The 25,128-nt window shown below is 40.9% G+C and overlaps 1 protein-coding gene across 5 annotated transcripts in view; it reads left to right on the top strand.

The window, feature by feature from the left end:
- crybg1 (crystallin beta-gamma domain containing 1) overlaps window positions 1–25,128 on the top strand; it is a 154,711-nt gene that overhangs the window by 62,804 nt on the left and 66,779 nt on the right. Inside the window, exon 1 of one of the 5 annotated variants that reach the window (XM_002937162.5) lies at window positions 9,772–9,812. The exons of the other annotated variants lie outside the window; for them this stretch is intronic. Coding sequence (XP_002937208.3) covers window positions 9,804–9,812 — 9 coding nt within the window. The 5' untranslated portion in view covers window positions 9,772–9,803. Of the gene's footprint in view, window positions 1–9,771; window positions 9,813–25,128 lie in introns of those variants that run through there. 5 annotated transcript variants of the gene reach the window in all.

The following is a 25,128-nucleotide window of genomic DNA, read 5'->3' as shown; positions in this document are numbered from 1 at the left end:
ATTCATAGATGATGTCAGCAATCCAAGGGGCATATTTATTATAGTGTGTAAGACATCACCGGTGATGTGGCCCATAGCAAGAAATCAGATCTTAGCTTTTATTTTCGAACTTGTTGGTGACTGCTCAAATCTATCTGCTGATTGGTTGCTATGGGCAACATCGCCGCTGACGTTGGCTTACATACTGTAATAAATATGACCCCAAGTGTACCTCCAGATTGCACTAATATCTATTGTGCCATCATCAGAGTGACCCAACTGATAATTAGATTTCAGAAATCATATTGCAGATGCAATGCAAGTCCAGATTGCACCAATATCCAGCCAGATGTTCCATGGCTTAATTGCAGACCTTAATTTAAATATAAGATAATAAAAGTGCAGTGAATAAAAATAATACGTGTGTTAGAAATAATAATTCACTTTGCTGAAAAATGAGTAAAACCATAAATTTTCACTGAAATGTGTTGGAGTCAATGGGAAGGCAAAATTTTGTTGTCGTTAAGGTGTTTTTGTCAGCCAGTCCGGATGGTGTGCTGGGTTTAGGGCAGCCTTTATGCTTCCTTCAATTGACACTTGACAGATGCAACAAAATGCACATGAACTGATCTTAATGCAGGGATGTCAGGCCAATGGGGAATCAATATTGATGTAGGGATGTGACAGGGAAGTCAGTCTTGAAACAGGGATGGCAGGCAAGTCAACCTTGATGTAGGAATCTTGATGCTGGCGGAACTACGAGTTTTGCTGCAAATATGTACCAAGCTCATTAAAATGGATATGTGTGATATTTTCACCTCAAAATAAGATCACTTATTGTTTGAATAGATTTCTATGTAAACTGTAAGGCGTTGACATTTATATTGATTCATATGGAGCACAAGGTATCGCATTTGTTAAGCAGCAAACATGATTGTTTGTGGGTGGATAGTCTTTTATTTTTTTTTTTCCCCTTGGTTATATACTCCATATGTCACTTGAGTACCTGTTATTGGCAAAACATTTTAGCAAACTGAATAGACTACAGGGTTGTTTGACAATGAACACTTTTACATAAGGTAGCAGAAATAAAATCTTAATATATGTTTTCTGCATATGATGCAGATTATTTTTCTGCTATCCCATATATTTGAACTATTTATAAAGTTGCACATAATAAAATATTCTACTCCAGGAAACTGCTTGAATTCAAGTATCTGCCATAAACACATAACAAAGTACTAATGGCTGGGGTGCAAAATCTCTACCTGGCACTCTGCCACACATCCATCTATCCTCTTTCTTCAGTGGGTCCTATAGGGGGCAATTGCACCGACCAATTTTGAGCCGGTGCCAATATTACCACAATTTTAGGTGCACTTTTCTGCAAATCATGTGTTTAATATTTTTGAAGTCTGTCTGGCATAATTTCCAGTCTTTATCATTTGGTGCAACTGCAGCAATAGACAAAGGGTGCTGTGGGAACCATAGAGCTACTTCCTGGCCAGGGGGCAGTAGCTCTAGGGTTTCCTACAAAAAGGCACAGCAGCATTCAATTTGGAAGGAGGGCAGGAAGGACTGAGCGGTGTTGAGCACAACTACGGAAGTGCGAAGTGTGCATTTCGAGTAACTTTAATGAAACGGTTTATGTGCAACTCACTGTAGGGGAAAAGTGCAAGTTGCCCACTGTGCTTGTAGTCGTAAATGAGCCCTAAAACCAATTATAGAATTGTCTGCAGTGTAATCCATATAACCTTTGTTAATATGCTTGCATTTAAATGTTTTCAGTTTAGACAATTATTCTATGCTCCTTTTTTTGCATCTGATGCACATTAACAGTGCAGTAGCACTGTATACGGGTGCATGTCTGACGCTAATATATGTATGTGGAATTCCATTTGAAGTGAACTGTGTTTAACTTTCCCATACTTAGCAGCTATACACTAGGGCTCAATTAAGTCTGTAAGTGCAGTGGGTAACTTGTGCTTTTCAGCAAAGTGAGTTGCGCGTGATCTTGTGTCAAAATGTGCTCCTTGCACTTACATATGGTAGTACTTGACACTGAGGAAGTCCTTCCTACCTTCTGTTCTTAAAATGACCACCAATTGCACTTTTGCTCACTGCACTTGAAGATATAAATGAGCCTTAATATCTAAACAAATTCAAGTGCTTTTGAACACAGTATGTGTGTAAAGGTATGCCAACCTTATCTGAGCACACTGGTAAATGCTTATATTTGTAAGTATAATTATGCATTTCATTTGCCTAGTGTCAACAATTTCAAACAGTCTTGTGTACATAGATTTAGTGTGCAACAGTCTTTATTTCCAGCTATTACAAGTTAGTGTTAGACTGCATTTTGCTGCGGACTGCCAGCTAGGTAGGACTGACTATTTTCGGGAGAATCAGTCTTATGGCATCCAGTTTATTATTTGCCACGACCCACTATGAACCAATTTATTGCCGTAAATTAGGCAGTTGCATGTTGGAATATAATAAAATAGTTAAACTCCTTTCAGTCTCTCCTACAAAGTAGCAATTTTGTCATAGTCAGTTTCAGTTGGAGAAAGATACTGTGACATAGATTACCCTAAACCCCTCAGCCATTGTTAAGACAGAGTATGTTTAGCAAGTGCCATTGCTATATTCTACAGTATGCTGCCTGCATTTTATAGATTTCCTATTGATGAATGCCTTCCTGCTTTTATCTAGATAAATGCTTAGCTACAGTAGTAAACAATCAAGAGTGCAGTGATTTATGGTGTTGAAGGGAAGAACTGCTCTGCCTAGGCCTGCAGTATTTTCTGGAATTCGCATACAAATGTACAACCAGAGGCTATACAGTGCTCTTGAATTGTTAGGAGTGCAGGTATTTCAGTAAGATGACACTACATAGCAAAAATAATAAACTGCATTTTTTTTCTAATAACGCTTCAAAAATCGATGTTGGTATAATTTACTAAGTATTTATAACATTTTCACATTTTTATTTATGCAAAATATTACTAACCAAAGGTGACAAAAGTGGGTCACATCAGCATTGTACAGTCTTCCACCAGCATGTATGTCTTCCCCTTTTGGCCATAGGAAAGTAGCATAAATATGGCACCCCTGCTTGTTTCTCCCCAAAAAGTATTGGTAATCAGCAGTAATACCCTATTTCAAAATGTTGGTCTAAATATGACAAATAACACATTGGACAGTAGCATATGAAATAAAAATTGTATTTAGGGAGTATGGTGTAATAAAAGGGGTGTGGGCTGACATCAGTGGAACTTTAACAAGAACTGAAGTAGTGGTCCATATGTATGTATGTATGTATATTTATAAAGTGCTACAAGGATATGCAGCGCTGTACAATCTTACATTGTATACAATTACACACAGGGAGGGCAAGTTTCACAATAAATACAATACATAAGTATAAATACAGAGAGGTTAAAGGAGAAAGAAAAGTAAAAACTAAGTAAGCTTTATCAGAAAGGTCTATGTAAATACAGCCATAAGCACTCACAGAAACGCTGCACTGACTTCTCTGTGAAAAGATTTCTTGTGTCTAATTCATGTGCCAAAGACACGCAGCTCTCTGCTGTCTCCTCTCTCCAGCTCCCCCCTCCCTCAAGAATGCTAAGAACTCACTCCCCCCCCTTAGGAATGTGGATCTGAGCCAATCAGCAGGAAGCTGACTCTTGGGGGCTGATTTACTAATCCACGAATCCGAATGGGAAAAATTTGGATTGGAAAACGAACATTTTGCGACTTTTTCGTATTTTTGCGACTTTTTCGTAGCCGTTACGACTTGCGTGAATTGTCGCGACTTTTTCATAGCCATTATGACTTTCGTGAATTGTCGCAACTTTTTTATAGCCATTATGACTATTACTTTTTCGTATTGAGCGCTCGAAAAAATCGCAAAATACCGATCGTTACGAAAAAAAACGCATTCGGACGCTTTTCGGACGTTCGTGGATTAGTAAATGTGCCCCATAGTCTAACTAACTGAGCATGTTCACTTGGTCTGGGTGTCTGTGCAGGAGTGAGGCATTATGGGAACTTTCTTTACACAGCTCAGCGTTTTTTCTTCCTGTTTGGCTTCTGATCATCTGAACGGGAGAAATATGGGGAGACTTAAGGGCACTACTGAGACAACTGAAGGTATGCCTGCAGCTTTATTAGCCTTTCCTTCTTCTTTACGTGCCCTGTGGTATGAGATACAGTGGGAAGGAGGTCCCTTACCCATAGAGCTTACAATCTAACTTATAAGAAAGTCACACAATTGTACTTACTTTTTGTTGATAAAATGTAAAATCATATATGTATTTCCATTGTTCCAAGAACATTTTGGGGTTAGCAAGCCTTTAAAGAAAGTCTGCAAAAGAAACAAGGAAGTACGGCGTTAGTTCCTTCTGTAATCTCTTGAAATTGGGATATCACAGTCTTTGCCTAAATCAAATAAAAACAGTTATTTGTTTTTAAGAAGTATTTATGATTGGATTTGTTTTCTTTCTCTGGAAATTATACAAGTGTTCCCTCACTCTTGTACCAATGGCCCTATTAGTTCTCCCTTTCAAATTGCAACTGCATATCAAAGCATATATTGCATAAATGGTTTTGCAGTTACAAAAAGCTGTTGGTGGGGGTATGTTAAAATTGCTTAAGGGAAATTCTTTGGTGCTACAAAATTACAAGAACCACACTTTTTACCATGGCACTTAAACGTGCCTTTTATTTGTCCTAACCTGTTTTTTTCGTATCTTATTTTCATTTTTAAAACTATCAGAAGGGGCCAGCATGTTTTTAATGAAAGCATTTCTCCTCTAATATATTTATATATATATATATATGTCTATGAAGATTCTCATTCATCCAGGTCATGATATACAGTATCTAGTAGAATTAAGTCTTGAAAATGTTTCACCACTCATCCGAGTGGCTTCTTCAGTTCAAATTACTGGTAGGTAATTCCACAGCATTTAAACCCTTGAGAGTAGTACAGTCACAGACAATCACAATGGTTCCATTGAACTTATTCAGTTGTTGGCTAAAACTCACAGGTTCTTACACCTGTGAGTTTCAGCCAACAACTGAATAAATTGAAGTATTATCCAGTCACAATGGTACCATGATTCTCATTGATGCAGGTGTTAATCCTTCAAAGTACATGAGTGTGAACTGTTGTGGAACCGCCGGGGTAAGGATGTCAAAGTGGCATTGTATGTTGATGACAAGCGGTGCCACAGTTTTTCCAGGCTGGCATAAATTGCCTCTTTCACACCATCTCTTGGTCCAAAATATGCACTTTACTGTCCTCAAAAGAGTGTCATTTTTCCTTGAGGTGTAGATAAACTGCTGAGTCTTGTCCTGAGGAGTTAGCCCTCCTACATTGGGCCATTCTCTTACAGAGAGGTTGTTTTGTCTCCCCAGTTTATAAATCAGAGCACTCTTCACTACGCTGGACAGCCTAAACCACATTACTTTTCATGTGCTTTGGTGTAGGGTCTTTAGGGTGCACCAGCTTTTGTCTCAGAGTGTTGCTGAGTTTGAAAAACACAGGAATGCGATGTTTGTTGAAAATTCTAAAGTTTTTCTGATGTTCCAGCAACATATGGGATGGCTTTGTTGCTTCGCCTGCTGTGTTCCTCACTTCTGTTTGTTGGTCTGGTCTTTTTGTTTGTCTTTGATTTAGTTTTGATAAAAGCCCAGTCTGGGTACTCAGAGCTCCTTTTAGATGTTTGTATTCCTTCTCTTTAGCCTCTGCATTGGATGCCACAGTTTCAGCCCAATGATGCAGAGTCCTGATGACACCCAGTTTATGTTCCAAAGGGTGGTGGGAACCAATGTTTCCTTATAATCTGTCTTATAGTGTCCAATTTGGAGTTGTACCTCTTAATAAATGGAACATCAATTTGTGTGATATCTTTTTTCTTTCTTCCTGTATATCAGTTGTTCTCTTGACACTTCTTTTGCTCTATCGATTGCTCCCTAGAATATTCTACTGTCATATCTCTTGTCCAATAGTGGGTCTCTTATGTAAATTTCTTTTGGCTCTTAAAACCTGATCAAAGGGAATATTTGTAATTTCATATCATGCCCACTTTGTGCATCTAGCAATGCATTACGGTTTGTCTGTTTCCTATATAGTTTTGTATGGATAGTATCATTTATGCCTATCAGGGAGAAATATTAAATCATTTATGTAGCAAATAAATAAAATCATTTGCTGTGTGTAATGATCTGAGCCCCAAATAAAGGCGTCTTCCCAATCTGCCATGTATAGATTTGCATACAACGGTGCAAATTTAGTTCCCCTAGCGGTTCCATTGTACATACATTTTGTCATCCATAGTGAAATAATTATGTCTTAAGATGAAGTGGAAGCTGTCAAGAGTAAAGTTAATTTGTTTATCAGGTAATATCCCTTAATTTGTTAAAAGTTTTCTAATGGACTGCATGCCTTTATCATGTGGTATGCATGTACATAGTGATGCTACATCACATGTTTTCATCTTGTTATTATGCTAGTAATTACAAATCAATCTTAACCCGATATCTCACCCTAACTGGATTTTGGCCTGACCTTACCTAACTAGCACTAAATCCACTTATTAGCAAACTCTGCTGTAGTAACTGGTGTTGGATCTATAATGATGCGGTTTATGATAGAGGTTCCAGATAATACAGTGAATGATTTTATGTTTCTAATTAAATCTTTTGGCAAGATGGTGGGACTTTATATAGGTTTATAAGATTTTTCAGCAATATAGTGAAGGCAAACTAAGCCAATGACCCATAGAAGCTACAGAAATTAGGAAATAGCGCTGAAAATGTAGCACAAAGGATTTTCCATAACCCATTTCTGTTGGGGCAATCACAAAATATTGTTATTCATGTGCAAAGAATTAAGATCACTCACTGTAGAAACCATGTGTTGTCAAATTCTTCTGGACAAGCAGTAATTTATATTATAGCGTGTATCTTACGCAATTCAGTAAATAGCCTGCACTGAATGATCCAGGAATGGGAGAATTTTCTCGCATAGGGGTAATTTCTCTCACCTAGTAGCCACTGGTGCTAGCAATAACTCTGCAAATGAAATCAGTGAATCAAAGCAAATGAATTATGGGCATTGAACAATTAATATACTTAACCATTCACAAGGCTTTAGAGGGGTTGTTCACCTTCCAAACACTTTATTTTTAGTTGGTTTAAGATTTCAGATTGTACACCAGAAATAAAGACTTTTTTAATTGCTATTTCTTTAACCATTTTTTAATATTAATGTTTAAAACTTTATTTTTACCATTTCACCTCTCCCTGTATTAACTGAGGGAGGGGGTCACCTATGTGGTGGCCTAATTATACCTCATACAGCATATTGGTGTCGTATATAGTAAAGTCTATGGAGCCTATGAACAGACTGGGGGCCATATAAACTTGTGGGCCTCTAGTTGGATGGTCCTGAATTACTTCAAAGTCATTTATTAGAACTGTTAAAATATTTGCTAACTAATGTATCAAATTGTAGTTCAGAATCTGCACTAAAATCACTGAACTGCCAGAGTGAAATACCAGAGAGACGAACATTAGACTTAAAGCTTTCATTTTAGAAAAATGTTAAACATATAAAGGAAAGTCTTAATTTCTGGTGTACTGTATCTGATCACAACTGAACTGGAAAAAAAACAGTTTGGAAGGCGATTAACCCCATTACAGTAAATGCCAGATAAGAGAAATGAAACTGAAACTCCACTGGTTCATACCAACAATATAGGAAAACTTGGTACTGTATATTCATGGTACTATGTATGAGAAAATCTATAGACAAAAAACATAAAATACCCTTTTGTCATTGAAAATCCCAGAATACTCTATAAGTCTTATTTCTTATCTGAGATGCCACAGTTTTCAAAACTGGTAGGGAATTAGCTTCCTGCTCCCAATTTAGAACAGTTGGTGTTGCTATTTGCTAGTTGCTATTTCTTCATAGAGTGTGTATTACAAACATTCTGGTTGTGACATTTTCTACAGAAGAAATTTTTGCAGACAACTGTAATGCTAATTACCATTTCAGCAGTGGTGTAAGACTTGAAAAGCACATGATTTAGAACACTATTTAGATGAAAGAAAAGAGTGCCCTGTTACAAAATATTTTAAATAGAGATATGTAGCATAAAACGGCATATTATCACCTAAGGGTTATATAAATCAAATAAATATATTAACAGTATGTTCAGCAATTTTAATGTATTCCGTTAGAGTACAAAAAAAGCAATAAATATATCTTGATTTTAAGCTGAAAACCTCATAAAGAGCAGTGTCACTTGTTTTCTATTGAAGGCAATAGGAAGCGGCAGGAGCTGTTCCAAATGCTTCTCTGCCGGCTACACCATGGGCACTGGGCTCTGAACACTGAGTTACAATTTAAAGTCCACTATAAATATATAAGATCATAAAGGGTTTGTAAGGAGTTAAAGGCCAAATAAAGTCTTGTTTAATTTTTAATTTAAATGCAAATGTCAAATTTAATTAAGTATTAGCTCTAAAATGAAATCAAATGAAGCAAGGTTCTATAAATTTTAATACTTATTGTGTAGACTTGTAGTTCCTTGGGAACCTTAATATTAAAATAGAAGCCTAAAAATGTAAGTAAATGTCTTCAGCTGAGGATCTGCAGAGACAGAATACTATAGAGGTGGGGGCACATAGGCACAAGGTGTAGACTTAAGTCAGACCCATGGCAGAAGTGCTCTCCACATGAGTAATAATGGTTGCACTCTTCATAAATAACCCCTATCTCGCTATAACCCCTACCATAGTGGTGTTAAACAATGTGTCCTTTACTAATTGTCAGGCATTTTACACTTACAATTAGTAAAGGACTTGTGGAGCTCTGTGATTTGCTGCAAAGCTAATGGGTCCAGTTTTAAGGCCTTTATACATGGAGGTTTCTTCCTGTGTCGCTGATTGCCTGTGATTCAATGAGTACAGCACTATTTGAAAGATGGGTCAGCATTTCTTTTTGCATTCCCCTGCGATGGAATGCATAAAAGATTCACCACAGGGAGAGACAGGAAGAAACACCTGTGTATAAGAACCCTTAATGCTGTTCTAAATACAGTGGCCATAGGACTGGACTAAAACATTCTGTACACCTGAAACCACTAATAAGTATCTAATCACTGTATTAAAAGTCCTGCATTCCCACTCACTATTATTTATTTCTATAGTGCTTACATATTCTGCATCACTTTACAGAGATTATACATCATTCACATCGGTCACTGCTCTAGCTACGTTTACCATTAACCTACAGTAAGGGACCAGGATTATTCTGTAGGTGAGAGTTATCCCCTTGCCACAAATTTCCTTCACCTTTACCAGTGTACCAATACCATAGAATTTTGGATGGAGTGACTTTAAGACAATTGTTTTCCCCAACCGGAATGTTGGCCCTACTAGCCAGCACCTCTGGTAGGGGAAAAATTAGAAGGTGATAGGTGCTCTCAAAAGGGCAAATTTATTTTGCCTTAGACATCTATATGAGAAATATCTTCATATAGATCAATACAAAATGTATAGCCTGCCTAATAGTATTAAAGATATTGTAATAAAATGGCTGGGTTAGTTGTAGATGGACGATATGTTTCTCCCAGGGTTTTGCATAGTTGGTACCCTGGAACATGGAATAATTAATCACAAACCCAGCCCTTTAATACAGACCTTAGCAGCAAGGTGATTGCTGCAGCTGAGAGCCTTTTAAAAAGACTCCAGTGTGGGGAGGGAGAGTCTCTTCCCCACTACACAGGTAGCAGGAGCTGCGCTGCATGGGAAAGGTACTTATGGTTTCTGATTTTGTTCGCTTCTACTAAGTTGGAGTTGGAAAAGCCACCCGACTGTAGTTAGGCTGCCAATTGTGTTTAGTCAGCGCTCTGGTGCAAGGGTTTATTTTCCTGTTTCTTATTTTGTGTTTGTTACTGAAGTTTTGTAACAAAATAAACTGCTGGCATTACCTTTAAGAGAGCAACCTCTGTGACTGCTATGTTTACCCTAAAAGACTGTGGGAAGCGGCCCTAAGACACTGAACCAGATCCCCCTGTAGGTTCAAGTGTCACAATATATATTCTACTCATAGGAAACACTATGGTAGTCTCATTAAGGATTCTTAAATTAGATTTTTGTGCTTTCTACCTTGTAGGATACAAGCTAACACACAGGAGCACAAATACTGACAGACGTGTGTAGGAGCCCATTAGGAAGAAAAAGAGTGTTTCTGCTTCTCTTGGTGTTGGGCAGGATTCATTGTTTCTGCATCAGTGAATCTAAATTTTGATTGTTAACTCCATGAGGCTCCTCTGCCTAAAAACTTTTATAGTTTATAGGACATAAATAACCTGTATAATTTATATATATATATATATATATATATATATATATATATAATGTATATATATATATATATATATATATATATATATAATGTATAGAGAGAGAGGTACTTGTATATGTACAGTATATACCTAACACTCTTTTGGGTTAGGTACCATCTTAACAGGACTTTAAATGAGGCCTCCAGTAAAATTGTGTTAATGGAGCTTACTTTAGTTAACAACCAAATAGCTGACCAGTCTTTAGGATCAATAGACAGATTATGGAGGTGATCCAGAGGACATTAAATTAAAATATTCATTATTAGGCAGATCGATCTTGAAGGTACAATAGGGTCACATGGCCTCTCACTGGGAAAAATATTGTGGTCTTAACCAATTTTTTATCTAGCCACCATTTAAAAGCCATCAAATTTTGACCTGCAGAAAATGAAGGGTTCTGGAATATAGGAGCTGCAGGGGGCTATGAGGTCATTAAACAAGACAATTACTTAATTCTGTCCCAAATTTTCAATGTTGTTTCCAAACATGGGCTAGATTTGTAAATGTGAGGTACTTCAAGAGACCATATTAATGCTTCTGCAATGTAACGATCGCAAACATGGTTCTCAAGCACTACCCATTGAGGGCCCTGTGACCTAGATGCAATATAGGTATGAGCAGCATAGCAATAATGTACAAGATTTGGGAGCCCTTGGCCTCCCTGGTTTCTGGATACAAAGATGGTTTTTCTGTTTCTGTTTGAGAAGGATTGTCATTTTTATTGCATTCATTTTACCTTTTCAGGATATCTGTTATCTGTTCCATTCTTCCATTAACTTAAGCAGAGAAGAATATAATTTGGGGTAATTGTCTCTTGAAAGGTGTGTGTAGTTGCCGAAAACATTAACACCCAATATTAAAACATAATTGGCACACCATTTAAATTCAAAATTAAGTTTCAGTAGTTTCACTGTTTCAGGAGGGAGGTAGAGATTGAGTCTGGAGATGGAACTGAATTTATCTAATAAATTATAAAAAAAAATTTTTTTAGTTTTTTTTGTTTGTTTGTTTTTTAATAATCCCTACTAAGTCCCAGAATCAACCGATTCTTTTATGTGTTTAATACAAAAACTTACACTTATGATAATGATAATAGGAACAATATTTACCTTTCGGCAAACTTTTTATTAAAGGAAGGTAGAATGTTTATCATTAAGGTGCCTGGCTATTACCATCATTTAAACAAAACAACAAAGGTAAGTGATGGCAAACTGCAGCATGGCCTCCTGTCATAATGCTAATTAAAAAAGGAGGTATAACAATCGATTTGCACAAGGTGGCAGCATTGGATTTTAGGACACCAGGTATATATTGTTATATTTTTATAGTTGTAATATATATTTGAGGGAAAGAGATTTGAAATGTAACCAGAGTTGGACTGGGGGGTGCAGGGCCCACCGGGACTTCTGCCTCAGGAGCCCCTGCACCCCCCAATGGCCCCCGCCACTTAACCCCCCCCTGCAGAGGCCGAGCACTCCTAGGGGGAGCGGATCTGGGCCATGTAACGCAGTATACATGGAGAATACAATAGTGAAATGCTCTTCCGCTGACCTGTATAGCAGCCATTCCTTCAGAATATAAATACTACCAGAGCCGGGCTAAGTTGTATTTGCGCCAACACAACTTGACCCGGCACTCCCCACCACACTCACACAGGCCCAGTGGGAACTTATAAACTCACTCACCCCCCTTCCCCCCCCCCCCCCCCCCTCCACACCAATAATTTGAAAAGTTTTTTTTTTTGTTCCCACTTTTGGAATTGCACACCCATCCCTCTTGCACCCTAGGCAGCTGCCTCTGCTGCCTAACCCTAGTTTTGGTCCTAAATACTACTTGTGTTTTGTTGTCTTTACCAGATGACCTGCCTCTTCTTCATTTTTGGAATAACATTTAAAAAGGTTACTTACAGTGCTGTTTCTCGTAAGCTTGCTTAATATTTTAAGTCTCTGCCTCCACCCTTCCTGACTATGTAACACCCATCCTACTCAACTACACATATGTTCTATTGCGTCACTAATTATTATATTATGCCTGACTATCCCTTATACTTGCAAGGCCCTGTAAAAGGGGTTGCCTGAACACAATTTGTAAGCAAATTGCCACATCTTCAACAGACATGAGATTATCCAGAACTCTAAGAACCTGGCGACTTGCAGAACAAAAGCACCATTCCTTAAGGCAGGGGTGTCAAACTCAATCACTGCCGAAATCTAAAACCCAGGCTAAATCGCGGGCCAAATTTTTTATTAATATACTTAGTAAGATACTAAGGGGTATATTTATCACAATGTGTAAAATGTGGAGTAAGACATTACCGGTGATGTTGATTATAGCAGCCAATAGAGGCTTTGCTACTGTTGAGATCTGATTACTGATTGTATGCCTTGGGCAACATTACTGGTAATGCTTCACTCCACTTTTTACACAGCATGATAAATATACCCCTTACTCTTAGTTACTATGTGAGGAAAATGGAAATTGATCAGGCTGGATGGTCAGACACACTCACCAAGGGCCACATAAAACAGCCAGGTGGGCCGGATTTGGCTCCCGGGCCTTGTGTTTGACATATATGTGCCTTAAGGTTACTAAAAAACATTTAATCTATAATTAAAACCCTTAAACATACATTTATGTATATTTGCTTAGCTACTATCAATTTAGTTTATACATAAGTTATGCAGTTTACATAAGTTAGCATTATGCCTGCCTCTGATTTGACCAGGCCCAGGGCAACAGTCCCATTTTCCCCCCCAGCAGAACTTGCCGGACAGTATTCAGTGAATAAAAAGATAATTCACTACTACTGCTGTATATTCAGGGGCAAAGTTGCCATTCTTGTCTAAATTTTAATCTTTTGTTGGCCTCTCTTTGTCCAATGAAACTATTTGACTGATACCAGCCATTGCCAGAAGCGTTCACTAATCAAAAGAATTTATTGAACCTGTGCAAGCTCTGTGCTGGAATGTGAAAAATGTACAGTTAATATTTTCTGAAGGAGCTGTAGATACTTTATAAAACTTGGGTGTGGTAAAAGATAGGAAGAAAAAGAAGTGTGAAGCAAATAATACAGTAAAAATAAATGCAATAGTCCTAAAAATCCTGCAAATTTAATTGGATAATTAAATGTAAAAAAAGTTTGTAACAGGTTAAGTAACCCAAAATAATCAGATATTTGCTATTAAATAGGTGATTGGCTGCTTGGGGTTACTGCACTTAGTGCAAATTTGTGTGCCTTATATTATGTTCATTTAAATTATTAATAACAAGTATGTGGATTTTAAGTTGACACCAGAAAACCATCAGCTAGGTAGAGCATAGCTGTGGGTCCATGGCTGTGGGTGAAATGGGATCCCAATAAGAAATTCACATGGGGGAGGGTGTCCCAGGACTTATTTTTCTACTGGTGACCTAGTGTGGTTGTTACTTCCCCTGAAGCTGGTGTCATCTGGGAATGAATTCTTAATGTTATTCTATCTGCAAGTATGATATTTTGACAGCGAGCACCTGCAACAAAGGCTTTGACATCTTGTCCTACTTCAAATTAATCTTTCAAAAGCTACATTTTTTACATAGGTTAGTACACCTAAAGAAATGTCTGTACTACTCGTTCCATGAATTCCCAGTATAAACGAATTCTTCAGCAGGCTGCAAAACACCTAGGGCTTCATTCAAATTCAGATTGGATACATTAATTTCTGAAGATCGCAAATATCACAAAAATGCTTACGAAAAAATCGTATAAGTCATAATAATATTGTATTGGCAATCCGAAATTTAAGTACCGAACGATTGTAAACAGCGGGAAAACCTTTCCGACTTTGATCCTTCTGTGCACGATTTTGGAAGCCTCCCATAGGAATCAATGGCACTCTGCAGCTCCAACCTGGCCCAAGGAAAGTCATGATAACGAAGCTTGAATGAATCCGAAACTTTCGAACTTGGCGCAACAGTACGATTTTGTCGCACAAGTTTTGTCGCAAGGTACGAAATTTTCACAAGCTACAAAATTGTTGAGCAAAATACGCTTGGAGCGTTCAAACGAATGCTCGGAGCATTCGTGGATTAATAAATGTGGCCCCTAGAGAGGTATACAAGGTTCATTAGCCCATTGAAGGACACAACGTGTGAATACGGTGAACATATGTCCTATATTTTATAAATGCACAAACGGGCCCCTTCGCTCAGGACTTAGCTCAGTCCTGAGCGAAACGCCCCGTTTGTTCATTTATCTACCTTGAAATTTTGGAGGACTGCACCCAGGAATCGGATGATGAACTGTGCACAACTTTGCATTTTTTGTTATAAATTTAGGTGATATTTGCCTTCCTTATCTTGTGCCAAGAAGTATGTGGACATGACAGGCACTCATCCGTGTTATAACAACTCCCCAGTTTACCCCCTCAGGCAGTACTGTTATGGAAGGGGGAGGAGGGCACCTGTGGAATGAGCCAGAGGCAGTCTGCACCTCCCTTTTTAATCCTCCTCACTAGACATATTTGTGTTCTGTGGTATGTTGCCTCTTAATATTAATTCATCTCTAAAGTCTTTTATTGGATATTCTTGAAGTCAGAAAATGCACAGGTTACAAAGACAGTAATTCATGTGCTGCCTTGGATAATATAGAAAGAAAAAAACATCTTTCATTGTAATCCAATAGTTTTGTTTTATTCTGTGTATCATCAACTGTCATATCAATGTCAGGTTTAATCCCTTTAGCATTTTGCGATATTTAATTTTTTTTAGGATGCTTCTTTAAATTTCTTTTGTGTGCTACCATGTAACTTGTGTGGTTGACTGCATATGCTATTTGTATGTACTATAGTCAAATGGTTGTTTTGAGAACACATGAGTCAGCCAGTAATTTTCCAGAAGCAGATTAAAGCATGAGTCAGAAATAAGGCTGAAAAAGTTGGGTTGCATTTAGCTGCACACTTCCATAATTTGCACCTGTAAATTCTTTTTTATTGTACAGGTATAGGACCCCTTATCCGGAAACCTGTTATCCAAAAAGTTCCGAATTACAGGAAGGCCATCTCCCATAGACTCCATTTTAAACAAAAAATTCTTATTTTTGGAAATGATTTCCTTTTTCTCTGTAATAATAAAACTTGTAATTGGTCCCACCTAAGATATAATTAATCCTTATTGGAGGCAAAACAATCCTATTGGGTGTATGGTGATCCAAATTACGGGAAGACCCCAGGTCCCAAGGATTCTGGATAACAGATCCCATACCTGTACAGGTATGGTATCAGTTATCTGGAAACCCATTATCCAGAATACTCCTAATTACATAAAGGCTGTCTTTCATACACCACATTTTAAACAAATAATTAAAATTTTTAAAAATAATTTCCTTTTTCTCTGAAATAATAAAACACATGCATGTGATAGTAACTAAGCTGCAATATTGATATATTGGTGGCAAAACAATCCTATTGGGTTTAAAGGTATGGTGATCCAAATAATGGAAATAACTCTTATCTGAAAAACCTCAAAGTCTCAAGCATTCTGGATAATAGATCCTATACCTATATTTATGAAATTCAATTAATGATACCATCACATTTACCATTTTTTAAGCTTACATCCACCCCAAGTTTAGCTAAATGAAAATGCTATTTTTTAATTATATTTTTTTTACATTGCAGAACTGCAGCTTTTCTTACTTAGAAGTTAAAAGGGTAGTTTACCTTTATATTAAGTTGTGGTATTGTGTAGACAGTGATATTATAAGAAATTCTGCATATAATCTTAATTTTTTGTGTTTTTAAATTAGTTTGCTTTTTTTTGTTCAGCAGCTTTCCGACTTGTAATTTAAGCAACCTAGCAACCAGGCAGTGGTTTTAATGAGTAACTGGAAGATGAGTAGAAGAGGGCTTGAATGGCTGTTGGAATCAGTGATATATCTATTTAAAAGCTAGAAAGAGGCAGCAGAGGAAGAAAAAAAAAGGATCCATTACTCAATTATTTCAATGGTATCTCTGTAGAATTGGGCTGGAGAGCTGAAACTTCAAATTGATTTCAATTTATCATATCATAAATATAAATCTGGAATATGCTCCAGATCCCAAGTAATCATCCACTTATTTAGATAAGCCCATGAATTGTGGGGGGTCTCAAAAGGTTAACCCAACTGACTGGAATTTAAAATATATACTTTTAAAGCAGTTTGTCTTCTCAGAATTTAAAAAAAAATGTTGTAAGGTCCCATTATGTTCTAGTTAAGCCACTACAATTTATGCAGCAGGGTCCCCTTAAAGGAAAACGATACCTCTGAACAATGTATTACAATATCTGGCATAAAACAGCTCATATTTAAAACACTGCTTTATCTAATTAAACCATGTTCCTAAAAATATACTTTTTTGGTAGTATGTGCCATTGGGTAATCATAAATAGAAAATTGCCATTTAAAGAAGAACAAAATCCGGGGGGCAAAAAAACCCCCCTCAACTATCATTGTCTAGACCCCCCTCGTCTCGCTTAGTTTTTAAGTTTACACTCTGTCCCTACCGCTAACTTCTAGCTAAAAATAAGGACACGGAACTGGAGCTTGGAACCAGCGAGAACAAGAATAGACACAGGAACAGGGAACACGAAGGCAGGGTCACGAGAAACAATTAATGACCAAGCAAGGGGCAATGGTCAGGGAAAGGCTTATAAAGGGTGAAGATTAGGAGATGGGAAACACATGAGGTTAATGAGGTGGGTGGAGGAAAGGGTGCAGACAGAAAGTAGGAGACAAGAGAAGAAACAGACAGAGCCCAAATGCCTCCAGTGGCTATAGAAGCAAATGCATGCCGACAGGAACACCCCAAGTGGTGTTCGAATCCCGCTGATCCTGACAGTTTTCAGTCATATTAAATATTTGTTGCAAATAACATACATTTGGTCAACAAAGACGTTGAAATTTCAGACTTTAGCACCCTAGAAACATTACTTACGCAGGTAGATTGGTTCTGTAAAAATACAGAACAGAAATGGTTGTCATTTAATGTAATCATTACTGTCCTTAATGTATTTCCTTAATGGAGAAGGAAAGGTAAAATCACTTTGGGTGACAAAATTTTAGACTTTATATTTGTGCTCCTGTTAGGAGAAAACCGCACCAGCCCAGGGTAGCTGCAAACAAGCAATGCTTTTCCTCCTGTCTTATCCCGGGGCCGGCGCATGGACAGTAGAGTGAAAAAAAAAAACACTTTTTTGTTAAAGTTCAGCTTTTCACTCTATTACTCATGCGCAAAGACAGAAGAAGGAAGAGGATTGCTCTCAGGAGCACCAGCCTAGGGAATATGGTAAGCAATGACAATCACTGGGGGGTTCTGGGAGGTACTGCTATGGGGGGAAAGGGCCCAGAACTAGAGGTAGGTGAAAGAAGAGGTACCTGCCGGGCGCCCCCCCCCCCCCCCCCCCCCACCCTAGGCAGGTGCCTCTTCTGCCTACCCCTAGTTACGGCCCTACTCTTAAGGTGTTTATGGCTTAACTCACAAAAGTTGTCAGTGGCTGACAGAGGATATGATACTTAAATGTTTATATTAAATGTTTTTATTAGTAGTAAAAAGAAGTGGGTCCAGAGTGTGGCTCCATTCAAAAAATGAGATATTTCAGTTATAAGGGGCAAATGTGTGTAATCAGATATTTTTGTTACATAATTTAGGAGTCAGATATGGGATGCCTTATCCTGAAACCTGTTATCCAGAAAGCGCCAAATTACTGGCTGGACTTGATCCTAGCTAAGCTGCCTGAATCAATATTGGTGCCAATACAAACATATTGGGTTTATTTAATGTTTAAATGGTAGCAGACGTATTTTGACTCAAATTACAAAAAAATCCCTATAGATAATAGATCCTATACCTGTACAATTTAGGAGTCAGAGTTTCAGGACCAGCTCTGTTAAGGAGCTCATGGCTCAGCACTGTTTTGTATGTGACTGGAAAAATGGCTTAAAGAATAAGTAAACCTTTTTTTTTTTTTTTAATTACTAAAATTACTCTGTACATCCCCCAGAATAACATACCTTTCTCTCTGCATGAAGATATATTTAATTTCTCTACTACAAGCAGCTGAACAGCAGCTCTTTCAGTTACTTCCTTGTCAAGGGTGAGCTCATGCCATTTTACTTTTTGTGCACTCCTATTTTCGACTACGATGGCCTCAAAAATGTGCCTACTGCATGCCTGATTTTTTTAATCGGAGAAGAGGCAATGAGCATGCCCAATAGGAACCTCTTTCAGTTTTATATTTGGGGAGAGAAGCGCTCCTAAAGAAAAAGGGGCGGAGCTTTATGAGATACAAGGAAGTGAGTGCATGCAGCCAGAAAGTATGATATTCTGGGTGCTTTATGGCAAAATATTAAGGGATTTTTAAAATAAACGGCTTACTATACCCCCAGAATGAATACTTAACCAACAGATAGTTTATATTATGTTAAGAGACCTATTAAATAATTTCGCAAAACTACAATATATATTACTCATTTGGGTCAACTAGCACCTAGACCAGTTTTACTTATGCAAATAGGTTGAACTTGATGGACGTATATCTTTTTTTAACCTTATCAGATATATTACTGTTAGTCATCTCCAGCTCAACACAATTTTATGGCGGTCTTAAACTGTGAGAAAACTTTCTGTCCAGGGAACACACACAAAAAAATCACCTCATGGGCACCTAGGGTTAATGAACAAATCCTGGAATTTTTTTTATCCAAATTCCTCTGACTGACTGCAAACATGAATAAGTTCTGACAAATTCCCAGAGTGGCTAATTTGCACCCTAATCGCATGGAGTTATTTGACAGGGACCCAGCTACAAATCGACCCAGGAAATTATTTTCAAAGGTTGCAAATATATAGTATGTCTCCTGCTAAAACTTTATATGGTACAAATAGCGCTGCCAGAGAATCGTTTGTTCCTGTATTTTGCATTGGTGACTGGCAGGGTACGTGTGGACTTAGTAATGACTAACTAGGCTTGTATGTATTCAGAGCCCTCTCCCCTACACATATTTGCTGCCTGCAGCACCCTTAGTGGTACAGCCCTGACAGTGACTGCGGAGACTTGTTCCCTCCCTTCCAACCTTCTCACCCCAATATAAACACATGACACAAGAAAAACACACTGATACCAATTTTTTTATGGGTGGGGTTCGGCCACAGCTTTATTAAAGAATACGACTTCAGAAATAGTCCTTGCCATGTATTCCAACTTTCCCAACTTCACAACAAACTTTTTTGTTATTATAACGGATGCCGGCCACTGCAAACGCAGTGGGCATGTGGAAACCACCAAACAAACCGACATTAAAATGGCCAAGGACTATCCCTGCCAGAAGGAGTTCATGTATCCCTACTTGAACTCCGACCCCCACCCACCAAGAGCCCTAGCGCCCTCTCAATGCCGTCTTGCAAACCAGACAAGAAAATATCGTGCCCTATGTCATTAAGGTGTACTCCGTCCTGTCTCCTGAATCTTTGTGTCACCCTCGAGGTGGTTGTGCCGCCCATCCCTTACTCCTGACAAAGCGGGATATTCTCATGTTAAGGAGCCTGCGCGCACGATCAATCGCAGCTAAGTCCTTAGCCCCTCTCCATGTTAGTCTGGGGACGATTTCCGACCACAAAATGATCGGGTTAGTAAACAGTGAGGCGCAGCGTTCTAAGTCAGACTTGATTAGTGTTATGAGCTTGGCTACCTTAACCACGCCCAGGTCGTTGCCCCCTGCGTGAATGACCAGTACCATGGGGCCGTTATACACTCTACTGAAGGCGAACACTTCTGGTAGGACTTTTAGCCACCACAAGCCGCTAATTCCCTTCCAAACCATGTCAACCCCGTGGAAACCGAGGTTCCTGCCGCCTGGACGAATAGCCGCCCGCTTCTCTGCCCAACCAAAAGAACTACTGGCGTATTGGAACCTGGGTGGGGGAGAGAACTAATTAACTATCAGGTTGGGACAGATATATGCAGCGAAACAGTTTGACTTCCACTTTCCCACTGATTTTACTGCCGATTTGCTGAGGCCTTGCAAACATGCTTCAGTCGCAGCGCCAATCCTGTGCGTACCGAACTCCTTTTTATCCAGCCCCAGGTGCTCCAAGCATCTGTTGAACAGGCGGCTAAACAGATAGCGTGTAAGAGGGGAGCCATCCTTGTGGCCGAGGAAATTTAAGCCTGCACTTTGCCGCGCCGCAAAGGTGCTAATCAAGTGTACTGGGCACGCACGGCCTTGTATGGCGGAGATGGTCACCCAGCAGCCCCTCCCCAGGACGTCGGTTTTTGACCTGCCTATTCGGAACCTTATAAAGTCTTTGTTTACTATCATGTCACCTTGCTTCAGACCGCCCGGCTTTTTGGCGCTCGGGCGGACGAGCTCGCTAATGCGCAGGGCCCGAAAAAGGCAAGGCTGAACGCTGCCCGGAATAGCGCGGTCTCATATGGAGACTTGCAAATTTTCTGAAGTGGGGCCAGCAAACCCTGTAGCAGCTGGAAATCCACCGGCCTGCGCGTGTCTCCCTTCTTCCCTTCCCTTCTCGCCTCCAGCCCTTGAGGGCCTGTGTAATTATAAAATGCTTAGTGACATCCTGCCAACCTAACAGCTTGAAGAAAAAGGCCAGTAAGTATTCAATAGTGCTGTCGCATAGCTGGCGATTATCCTCAGGGCAAGGATGGCTCCGAAACCTGTGGAGCCGGCGGCATCCGTGAACAAACTCAGTTCCTCGTTAGACACTTCCGTGTCCATGAGACAAGTGTGCCCGTTGTAATGTTCTAGAAAGGTTTGCCAGACCTTCATGTCTTCCCGTAACTGTTTTGTTATCCTAATGAAGTGATGGGGCTGCTTAATGCCCCGCGTGGATAGGGATAGCCTACATGAGAAGACCCGTGCTATGGGCATAATGCGGCAAGCAAAAACCAGCAGACCCAGTAAGGACTGCATGCTGCGGAGTGTTACCTTTTTTCTGCTGTGATTTCAGCTACTGTGTTTTTTAATTTTTGCAGTTTGTCTTCGGGGAGGCGGAAAACTAGCGCTACCGTGTCGATTTCGATGCCCAGAAAGGATAAAACGGTGATGGGACCTTCCGTTTTTTCCTTTGACAAGGGCACTCCAAATCTGGCCATTAAAAATTGGAATGTGCTCAGCAGTAGTTGGCATACGTTGGTATTTGGGGGGCCTATGAAGAGGAGATCGTCCAAGTAGTGGATGACAGAATTATACCCGGTTTCTTGCCTTACTACCCATTCTAAGAACGTGCTGAAGCACTCAAAGTAGCGACATGATATTGAGCAGCCCATGGGAAGGCACATATCGTAGTAGAACTGGCCTTCGAACTGGCAACCCAATTGATGATAGCAGTCGCTGTGGATAGGAAGAAGGCGGAAGGCAGACTCAATATCTGACTTAGCTAACAGTGCACCCTTCCCTGCCTGTCGCACCAGGGATACAGCCCGATCGAAGGACACGTATGAAACTGCCGCAGCTTCCTTGCTGATCCCGTCATTTACCGGTTTGCCCTTCGGGTGGGAGAGGTGGTGGATGAGCCGGAATTTTCCCGGCTCCTTTTTTGGTACTACACCCAAAGGGGAAACACGTAAATTTGGGAAAGGATGGGAAAGGGCCAGCCATACGGCCCAGTGCTACCTCGTTCTGTAGTTTTGTTGCCACTATTTCCCAATTTTCTGGGACTGATTTCAGATTTTCTGCAAAAGTTGGTTGGGAATTTGGTGTGAAGGGTATAAAGAAACCGTAGGTAAAACCATCCCTAATTAATGCGGCCTCCCCCTTCCTGTGGTACCGGTCTAGCCATGGCGACATCTTTCAGACGTTCACCGGCGTCCTCGCCGCGAATATTTGTTGGAGTTTTTGGTGGCACTCTGGTCTTTTTAAAGCATCGCAGGGCCAAATGGGCCCCGCCACAGAAATTACATTCGTGCTTGAATTTGCAGTTCCCGAAGAATCTGCAGTGCCCTTCGTTGAAGAGCCAGCAGACTCCGGGACATCTTGCCGCCGCTGCGCCTTGGGGCCCGGTAGAGGAGGTCGCAGCGGCACTATACTGAAAGGGCGGTTTTGGGGTCATCATGATCCTGAGCCATGCATCGGTAGCTTTCATATCCCACCCCAATTCTGGCTTGAGAGCCAGTCTGCGTCTGAATTCCCCATCGTAGCGCCACCATGAGGCGCCCCCGTGTGTCCTATAGGCCCCAAAAATGGAATTTAAGTAGACTAATAGTTCTGAGCATTTAGATGGATACTTTTGACCTATGGTGCAGGCCAGGACCGAAAATGCCTGCAGCCAGTTGCCAAAAGTTTTGGCCACCTTTGGCTTTTTGTCGTCTGATCTGCCAAATCTCCTTTCCTTGTCCACTGTGGGCTGCTCGGGAGAGACGAGGGACCAGATGTCAACATACTGGTTCCGCCAAATTTTTTCCCTGGTATCCCCGGACAGATGACAGCCTAGGGGGGATACCCCACAGAAATATGTATCCTTCAGTGGACAAGGAGCTGAGATATTAGCATTTGGAGTGGAGGGGCCTATCTTATCCATAATGACTTGCAAGGCAGCCAAAATTTCTGTGCCACTACTCGCTTGTTGGCCCCATGCCCAAACGCATGAAAACTCACCTGCTGGGTTCCGGTCGTGCTCGGGTAGGTTATGGTTAGCTGGAACAGGGCATGCAGGTGCTGCTACTGACTGAGATCTCGGGTTATACCCAGATGTATCACATAGCCTAGGTCTGCCATGGTTGTAGCCAGTGTCAGCTGGGTTGGGACTGCCGTAATGAAGGGGTGCTCCTGGTGAGGTGGATTGTGTGGAGGCAGCCCTCCGAACGACCGTACTCCTGGCCAGGGCGGTGGCAGGTTGGAGGCTGTCCGACACCCCGCTGGTCGCGCCGGTGGAATGGTGGCGCCGGTGGAGCCCTTGGTGCGGTTGCGCCCGCCAGTTGCCGGGTGCGATTGGAGTTTGTCTGTGCCGGGGGTTGGGTGTAAGAGACTTGAGGAAAAGGCTCGGAGATGTATGATTCAGGTGGGGAAGGGGGGGGGGTGGGCTGTGTGGAGAAAAAGTGGTCTAGGGATAAGCTGGGTGATTTTAATAAAGCCTCCTCCAGTAGGATTTCCCCTTCCTCAAACTCCTGTAAACTATGGGCCGTGTGCCACCTGTCTACAGGAGACCCAGTGCTGCAGCAGGATCTTGACCAACTGGCAATCTGGGCAGCTAAGTGGCAGATGAGATTTAATGTGGATAAATGTAAGGTCATGCACCTGGGATGTAAAAATATGCAAGCCCCGTATACCCTTAATGGGACTGCACTAGGCAAATCCATAATGGAGAAGGACCTTGGAGTCCTTGTAGATAATAAACTTGGCTGTAGCAAGCAATGCCAGGCAGCAGCTGCAAGGGCAAACAAGGTTTTGAGCTGTATTAAAAGGGGTATAGATTCACGGGAGGAGGGGGTTATTCTTCCCCTTTACAGAGCACTGGTAAGGCCCCATCTAGAATATGCTGTTCAGTTTTGGTCTCCAGTGCTCAAACGGGACATTATTGAGTTAGAGAGGGTCCAGAGAAGGGCAACTAAGCTGGTAAAGGGTATGGAAAGTCTCAGTTATGAAGAAAGACTGGCCAAGTTGGGTCTGTTTACACTGGAGAAGAGGCGCTTAAGAGGTGACATGATAACTATGTATAAATATATAAGGGGATCATATAATAACCTCTCTAATGTTTTATTTACCAGTAGGTCCTTCCAACGGACACGAGGGCACCCACTCCGTTTAGAAGAAGGGAGGTTCCATTTAAATATTCGGAAAGGATTTTTTACAGTGAGAGCTGTGAAGTTGTGGAATTCCCTCCCCGAATCAGTCGTACTGGCTGATACATTATATAGCTTTAAGAAGGGGCTGGATGGATTCTTAGCAAGTGAGGGAATACACGGTTATGGGAGATAGCTCTTAGTACAAGTTGATCCAGGGACTGGTCCGATTGCCATCTTGGAGTCAGGAAGGAATTTTTTCCCCTCTGAGGCAAATTAGAGAGGTTTCAGATGGGGTTTTTTGCCTTCCTCTGGATCAACTTGTAGTTAGGCAGGTTAGGTATAGGCATTATGGTTGAACTTGATGGACGTATGTCTTTTTTCAACCCAACTTACTATGTTACTATGTTACTATGCTGCAGTGGGGGGTGGGGGTGGTAAAAGGGGGTGCTTGGCTGGCAGGTAAAATGGGTTGAGGGGCTGACTCTGTGATAGCTGGGCTATTTGGTGCAGGGGGTGCTTGAGGGGGCCTGCGTGCAGCCCTCTTCGCCTTATTAGCACCGGCGGAGGGCTTTTGTGTGTGGGACGCATTGGTGGCAGTGGTCCTAACCTCCCCGTGCCGCCTTGCCGACACAGCAGTCTGGGGTTGGGAGGCGGCGGCGGAGGTTGTGCGTCGGGTTGCTCGTGGGGGACTGGGGCTCAGGCGGGAGCGGCGAGGCGGTCGCCTACTGGCGCCGCTCGCCGTTTGTACCCCCTGCTCCTGCAAGCCAGTGGAGCCGAGTAGCTGGTGCAGCCAGTCGGCTCCCTCGGCTGCGAGTCTGGACCGCACCTGCTGTATGAGCTCGTCGCTCATGGCGGTGAGAGCAGCTGAAAGGCAGATGTTGAGGGCAGCTGAAGGCAGAGGTTGAGGGCAGCTCAGGGTCGGACTGGGGTGTGGATTGCCCACCGGGGCGCCCATAGCGTACCCCCC

Source organism: Xenopus tropicalis, chromosome 5, assembly GCF_000004195.4.
Source record: "Xenopus tropicalis strain Nigerian chromosome 5, UCB_Xtro_10.0, whole genome shotgun sequence".
Classification (NCBI taxonomy): Eukaryota; Metazoa; Chordata; class Amphibia; order Anura; family Pipidae; genus Xenopus; species Xenopus tropicalis.
The sequence above is the reverse complement of the archived record's forward strand: the minus strand, read 5'-3'. Positions and strand labels throughout refer to the sequence as shown.